Source organism: Lasioglossum baleicum, unplaced genomic scaffold (assembly GCF_051020765.1).
Source record: "Lasioglossum baleicum unplaced genomic scaffold, iyLasBale1 scaffold0055, whole genome shotgun sequence".
NCBI lineage: Eukaryota > Metazoa > Arthropoda > Insecta > Hymenoptera > Halictidae > Lasioglossum > Lasioglossum baleicum.
Genome location: NW_027469115.1, coordinates 570,301 through 577,904, shown reverse-complemented (window position 1 = coordinate 577,904; position 7,604 = coordinate 570,301). Strand labels below are relative to the sequence as shown.

General features: G+C 39.7%; 2 protein-coding genes across 2 annotated transcripts; one reads left to right on the top strand and one right to left on the bottom strand.

The window, feature by feature from the left end:
• On the top strand, positions 1 to 3,738 carry LOC143219586 (uncharacterized). The gene is made up of 3 exons (XM_076445524.1): positions 1 to 1,082; positions 1,146 to 2,750; positions 3,039 to 3,738. The coding sequence occupies exons 1-3, from the start codon at positions 1 to 3 to the stop codon at positions 3,736 to 3,738; spliced, it is 3,387 nt and encodes a 1,128-aa protein (XP_076301639.1).
• A 1,447-nt stretch (positions 3,739 to 5,185) lies between these two features.
• On the bottom strand, positions 5,186 to 6,436 carry LOC143219585 (uncharacterized). Its single transcript, XM_076445523.1, has one exon. The coding sequence runs from the start codon at positions 6,434 to 6,436 to the stop codon at positions 5,186 to 5,188; it is 1,251 nt and encodes a 416-aa protein (XP_076301638.1).
• Positions 6,437 to 7,604: the final 1,168 nt, after the last annotated feature.

Below are 7,604 nucleotides of genomic sequence, written 5' to 3'. Positions count from 1 at the left end.
ATGTCAATGCTGCTGAAAACTATGGACGAGTATCACGAATGGCATCGCTCGTACATCGAGTCTCTGCAATGCTGCATCAATTACCTATCCAGTGCAAAGGATGAATTGTCAGGAAGCATGAAATCTAGTTTAACATCAACTATGTGTCGTATGAAAACTTTAAACGTTTCATTGCACAAACGTATTTCCTCGCCGCACACCGGTAGAGGTTTATATGATCGCGGCGGTGCGAGAGCCTCGACGCTCCGTTGGGAAAATGTCGAGTCGGCGTTTAAGAATCGCATATCAACCGGCATCGTTATCAACATCGAACATATCGATCCCAAACAATTTTTACAACATGCGAAACGAATGGTTACAGGGCGCGTTACAGAATTTTTAAACGTACATTCATCGCTGAAAGCTAGCGTGACGTTGGAGGCAGAATTCATGCAACACACCAACGAGGTTTCCGTGAAAAGTTTCGGCACGCGAAACGTTGCATTGTTTCGGACAAGCAATCTACGACAGTGGTATCAGAGAGACGTTGTACCAACGATTTTGACATCGTTGGAAGAGTTTCAAGAGCGAGACAGCGGGTGGGCACTGTCGAAGATACTGCATTTGATTGTGAACTTTAGCAAATACCAGCCATTGCAAGCCGGCTGCACCACTGAAACCTACTTGCCTCGAACGATTCAGCTGAAAAAAGCGGTCGTGAATGTGAATAACAAGGATGAGGCATGCTTTTTTTGGGCGGTCGTGGTGGGTCTCTATCCGGCCAAGACAAATCCATCGCGTTTATCATCATATCCACACTACAAAACAGTGCTTCAAACCGAAGGTTTTCAATCGCCTATGCTGTTCAAAGACATTCGAAAATTTGAACGAAAAAACGATGTTTCCATAAACGTGTTCGAATGGGTGCGCAAGAAATGTGTAACACTTCATTTGACTGAGAAGAAACGGAGAAGACATGTCAATTTGCTGTTTATCCAGAATGCTGCAAAGACGCACGGCCATTTCGCATGTATACGAAATTTGTCAAGATTGGTTTCATCACAGCTTAGCAAGAAGAAAAATCATAAACATATTTGTGATCGGTAAGTTGCACGTTTTTTTGTTTTTTTAAATTCTTTGAAGCAAGAAAAGTTTTCTTCCCACAGGTGCCTGCAATATTTCCCTACGCTGGAGAGATTAAACATTCATACAATCGACTGTGAACGAATGAATGATTGTGCTCTGACGCTTCCAACGAGCGAAGATAAGTGGTTACACTTTAAAAATTTTGTAAACAAAGAACAGACACCATTCATTATCTATGCTGACTTGGAGTGTCTGCTGCTGCCTGAGGAACAGGAGGGAGAAGACCGTGCAGCACGCGTACAATATCAACAACACCACGCGTTTAGTATAGGATACTATATACATTGTCGCTACGATGAATCGCTGTGCGAGTATCAGGTTTATCGTGATAAAGCGGGATGCGCTGCATGGTTTGCAAACAGGTTGTACGAGCTGAGTCAGAAATTACAGCCGCTATTTGATAAAACGGTGCCAATGAATCCACTAACTGAAGCAGAAAAATTAAATTTTCGTACAGCCACACATTGTCATGTCTGCGAGAAAACGTTTGAGGAAAACGATATACGAGTGCGTGATCATTGTCATTTCACGGGCGCGTATCGTGGTCCAGCTCATAACGAATGCAATTTAAGCTATCAATCTTCGTACGTGATACCAGTAGTTTTCCATAATTTATCAGGCTACGATGCACATTTCATTATAAAAGAATTAGCAAATTCGTTTGAGGGACGGATAGACGTATTACCATTGACGAAAGAGAAGTATATCTCATTCACGAAAAACGTTTCCATCGAGAGACAGCCGGGTGAAGAACGAAAGTATGTAAAGTTCTTGAAATTTCGCTTCATCGACTCATTCAAGTTCTTGAACTCAAGTCTGGACAAGCTGTCATCGTATTTAGACAAAAATAAATTATGCATCGTACGAGGTGAATTTACACATCTTTCTAACGATGATTTCAACCTGTTGACCAGAAAAGGCGTGTTTCCATACGACTATCTGGCATCGTACGATAAATTAAATGATACATGTTTACCGCCGCGCGAAGCATTTTACAATCGGTTAAATGGTAGCGAGATATCCGACGTCGATTACCTTCATGCAAATACTGTTTGGTCGCGTTTCACCATACAAACGCTAGGAGAGTACAGTGATTTATATCTAAAATTGGATGTATTGTTGTTGGCAGATGTTTTCGAAAATTTTCGCGATGACTGTCTCGAGAATTATAAGCTTGATCCAGCACATTATTTCACGCTCCCCGGTTTCGCGTGGGATGTGATGTTGAAAATGACGAAGATTGAATTGGAGTTGTTCACCGACGTCGATATGCTTTTGTTCGTGGAGCGAGGAATACGTGGTGGATTGAGCCAATGTTCTCACAGATATGCATATGCAAACAACAAATATTTGTCTACGCACGATTCGAGTAAACCATCCACCTACTTAATGTATTTTGACGTGAATAATTTGTATGGTTGGGCCATGTCGCAACCTCTACCGCACAGAGACTTTCGATGGGTGGAGGATATTGATAATTTCAACGTTGAATCCATTCCAATCGATAGCCCTGTAGGATACATTTTGGAGGTTGATTTAGAGTATCCACGCGAAATTCACGATGCTCACGCAGATCTTCCATTTTGTCCAAGTCACGATGCAGCAACCAGCTCGAGTCAAAGAAAGTTGCTGGCAACACTTCGCAATAAGGAGCGATACGTTATACATTATCGATACCTCCAGCAAAGTTTAAAACATAATCTGAAATTGAAGAAAATTCATCGAATTCTAGAGTTTCAACAGTCACGATGGTTGCATGAATATATCGACTTGAATACAAAATTACGCACTAACGCAACCAACGATTTTTCAAAGAATTTGTTCAAATTAATGAACAATGCTGTGTTTGGAAAAACGATGGAGAACGTTCGAAATCATGCGATCGTGAAATTACTTTCTCGATGGAATGGTAGACACGGAGTTGAACGATTGATAGCTAGACCAAATTTTCACAGTTATACAGTGTTTTCTAAAGACTTCGTCGCAATTCAGATGAAAAAGCTGCTCGTTAAATTTTACAAACCCATCTACGTAGGCATGTCCATATTGGATATATCAAAATTTCATTTATACACTTTTCATTACGAGTACATGTATCCAAAATTCCAGCAAAATTGTAAGATTTTATACACGGACACGGATAGTCTGATATATGAAATCACTTGCGATGACGCGTACGAGACGCTGCTGAAACGTGATATCCATCGATATGACACCAGTAATTATACAGTGAACAACGTTTACGGTGTTCCGATTGCAAACAAGAAACAGCTCGGATTGATGAAGGATGAGAATGGCGGTAAAATCATGACAGAGTTCGTAGGACTTCGTTCGAAAATGTATGCGATTCGCGTGCATGATGATTGCGAAACCAAAAAGATCAAAGGCATTAGGACAAACGTTACCGCTCGAGATATAAGTTTCGAAGACTATGTCGAATGTCTTAATAATCATACCGAAAAGAGTGTTAGCAGTAATTGTATAGCGTCTGTACGACATCAGGTGTATTCGATGTCGGAAATAAAATTAGCATTGAGCCCGTACGACGATAAGCGATATATTTGTAATAATTTGATCAATACTCTTCCTTGGGGGCATTACAGTATCGATTGAGAAATTTTATCTATAAAAAGAAAAAAAGTATGGAGACGCATCCTATGAAAACATTATATTCTATGCGCTTCAGATTGGGAAGTAGGAGGATTGTTTTGTAAATAAAAAAATACATCTTAATTCAAAATGCTTTTTATTATAAAAAAAATTTTATTACATTAAGTAGGATTGAGTAGTAGATTGAGAAGTATGAGGGATTGTTTTTAAATAAATCATAATTAAAAAAAATGATTTTTATTATAAAAAATTTTTTACATTTTTGAAATTTTTAAAACATTACTTCAAAATATTGACTGGGTTGAGGGATTCCTTTTTTTATGATACAAATTATTGCTCATTGATGTCCTGAAAAGAAAAAAAGTTTTTTAATATTAATCATTTTTTTTTATTAATAAATATAAAAATTATTTTTAAGTGTTAATTATTAATAAATATAAAAATTGATAACTTACGCACCATATCTAATGGAATATCAATTGTGGCAAACGCGTCCCATTCATCAGCACTATGCCTCACGGCATACTGCCATCCCCTGATGAACGCTGTTCGCTCCTCCTCCGTGTTGAAAATCTGTAATAATATTTATTAATTAAAATATCTTTAATAAAATATTATTTATTTCTTTATACTTACCATCAACTCCAAATACCCACTGAGGGAAACTTCAGCCTCAATAATTAGGTATAACATCTTGAAATGTGCTTGGACATTGCCAACACCCATTGTTTTATACAAGTACCCCCTCCGGAAAAGATGCAATGAAATCTCGTGAGATTAGAAAAGACGTTTCGTTGCAGTAGATAATGAAATCTGAACTCGCGAAATTCAATCAGTGCTAATCGAGAGAACTGATGTGACCAGATGTTTTGACCTGGTAACTCCAAACCGTTAAAGAACGCCACTACTACAGCTTGCTAGATTAGAAAAGTCTCATAGAGGAAAGACAAAATTCCTCAGACTTTACAAGTCAACATCAACCGCGAAAGGATGCTGTTACAGATTATAAAACGCTCCTCTTACAATGATATGGATAAGAACCGTAAAACATCTGGGGCACAATTCCACATGCGGCAAAAAGATAAGGGGGAAACTCTATACCACTCTGAAAAAAAAAGTGAAGTAGAAATTCTCTCGGTGATGTAGGATTGTGTTCAGATGTTTCCCCAGCTTGACAACTCAGCATCAGCAGCGAAATAATGCTGTTACAGATTATGAAACGCACCTCTTGCAATGATATGAATAAGAATCATGAAGCACGTTCGAGGGTACAATCCTACATGCGGTAAAAAGATAAGGGGGAAACTCTATACCACTCTGAAAAAGTGGAGTAGAAACTCTCTCGAGGGGTGGTACAGCGCTATTGCAAGGATGAGGATTGTTTTTAAATAAAAAATCATTCACATAATTTTTTATTTGATAAAGTATATATTTTTTGTACAAGCGTTTTTTAAGTAATTTTTTGAACAATGTTCGTTAGTGGATTGTATTCCATGATACGGTCATGTATTATTAAGCAGTAGGCTGTTGTCGATGGGGGGACGTCGGTTCGACATTCAAATTCAATTCGCACGTCAACCGTAGCATTTTTTAACACTTCGTTTTGTCGAGAACAATCGAGAACGACGAGTGGACCGTATTGCAAGAAATCCGTGACATCGAGTAGCGCTTCACCGTTTCCATAGTATGATTCTTGGAATTTTGCATACATGTCATAGAGCAACGCGTATTTACCTTTCTCGAAATCGATATTTAGATCATCGTATGGATAGGTTTCAGAGTTCAAGTAAAGTCGAATATTTGTCAATGCACAATGATCGAATCGTGTAGCCGTTTTCATTAAGTTGTTCTTTCGATTGGTTTGCAAAGCGAATATCACGTATCGAGGTTTTTCCATTTGTAGAGCCGTTTTTATCGCCCATGTATGCTTCGTAGTTGTGTGTAGTAGAGGATATTCGTACAGATCCCACGATCGAAAGGTCATGTCGATTGGTCTGTCGCTGTCTAAAATCTGTAGCATGGACAGCTTATGTACTTCATCCAATGTGACGTGAGGCATTCGCCATTGAATTTTGTATAGATTCAGAATAGGTTTCGCATTGTTGGAAGGACTGTACAACGCATTCGCGTCGGTACGCGAGCGAATCAAAATTAATTCGTGCCGAGCATTTATCACGATGCGTTTGTAGTCTTCGCAGAAGCCTAATAAAACACTCATAGGTACGCAAAAGTTGAAATATATTGCAGCCGTGGCCGTTGCAGTCTGCTTCTGTCCATCATCACCATACAGCCAACCAGCGTTGGACAATGCGCTGCTTCTCGTTCTAGACAGACTCACATAATTCTTCAAAGTTGTCGTCGCGCCAGGATTTCTGGACCGATCAATTTCCACTCCATTCAATTCATAGCGTATTTCCTCAAACATAAACGCAACAGTATTGTTCTCGAGAGTTACCGTATCGATGTGGGATTCTCCTTCAACCGGTAATTCGAGTTTTCCTGGTAAACTAAGTTTTCCCTCAACGTATAGGAAGCTTTTACATGGGAGCGTGTATAGGTCTTGTTGTTGAATGGGTATCCTTATCTCATCGCTGTTTTCAAACGTTGTGTTAGCATACGGATTGTATGTGTGCAGCTCAATCTTCGTTATGCGATTGTCGAAGATTGGCGCTTCGGAGATGTTCAAAATGTCATCAAACATGATCTTTCACTTTTTAACAATAAAGCCCAAAGATTGTAGATACTTTGCGTTTTTCACAGTTAATTTCTTACGAATCGTCAACCTTTTTTCTGCGGTTAGTTTCTTGCTGTTGTTACCGATGCTGTTGTTCAATGTATGGAATACCGTATTATGAATTAGCATTGCTTCGTCGCGCGTGTAGTCGCACCGTGATTTCTTCACCTCGAAAATCAATCAAACGTCCGGATTGATCAACTATGCGAATGGTTAAATCGTCAATTACTCGTGCAACGATTGGAAGGTAAATGACTCGCGCAGGCGTTTCCGACAATTTATATCCTGGTGGTACCTGAGGCGCGAACTCATGTATCGTGTGAACGAGTTTACCATTGTCGTACGATCCGGTGGTTATGTTACATTCCACTCGTACGATATTCACGCTGATGATATTCACTGGTGTGTTCGATGTATGCCACACGTTTGGTGGTAAAACATGATCTATGGAAAATCCTAGGATGGATCCCACGTTGCCAGGCTTTGCAAAGTTTATTTGATAGTTGCTTTTAATTTCACTTTTCATGGTGTTGTTGTTCGCCCGTAAGACCAGCGGATATTCTGAGGCGGCAGTCTCATCGACATTTTTTGGAGGATATCGCGCGCATATTTCACGCCTCAAGTACGCGTTGATTGCATCCAATTCGTATGAACCGTCGGGGATGATGATCTCCTCATCTTTTTCACCGAAGTAGAATCTATTGTTTCCAATGTTGGCGCTGATGTTCGGTATCGTATAATAAGTTTGCAAATCGAGCAATCCCAGCTCATATTCGCCATTGCTCAGATCTATGGGGGGAAAGTACTTTGATGATAGTATGCTGCTTCTTCCCGACAATGTAAACGTAAATGACTTTTTCGCATACATCGTGTAGAGAGACTCTTTCCAGGGTCTTTTATTCTCGGAGAAATTTCGCACACAATTGACCACACACGCTTTCGTCGTAGTTTTGAAAACGTTCGTGGTTATATAAGATCGCCACGTTCGCGCCGAAATAGTGAATCAACTCAATCGGCGGTTGAAGATTTCCAAAACTATCAAAGTATTTGACACGCGAGCCGTGTTTTATATAGGCGACCCAGTGCGTTCCCGGTCCACGACTATTATCTAGATTGACTATACCTCGCTCGTTTA

Coding starts and splice junctions, on each gene's coding strand:
- LOC143219586 (XM_076445524.1), top strand. CDS start 1: ATGTCAATGCTGCTGAAAACTATGGACGAGTATCACGAATGGCATCGC. Junction 1,083..1,145: donor CATAAACATATTTGTGATCG/GTAAGTTGCACG, acceptor TTCTTCCCACAG/GTGCCTGCAATATTTCCCTA. Junction 2,751..3,038: donor ACCAGCTCGAGTCAAAGAAA/GTTGCTGGCAAC, acceptor ATGGAATGGTAG/ACACGGAGTTGAACGATTGA.
- LOC143219585 (XM_076445523.1), bottom strand. CDS start 6,436: ATGTTTGATGACATTTTGAACATCTCCGAAGCGCCAATCTTCGACAAT.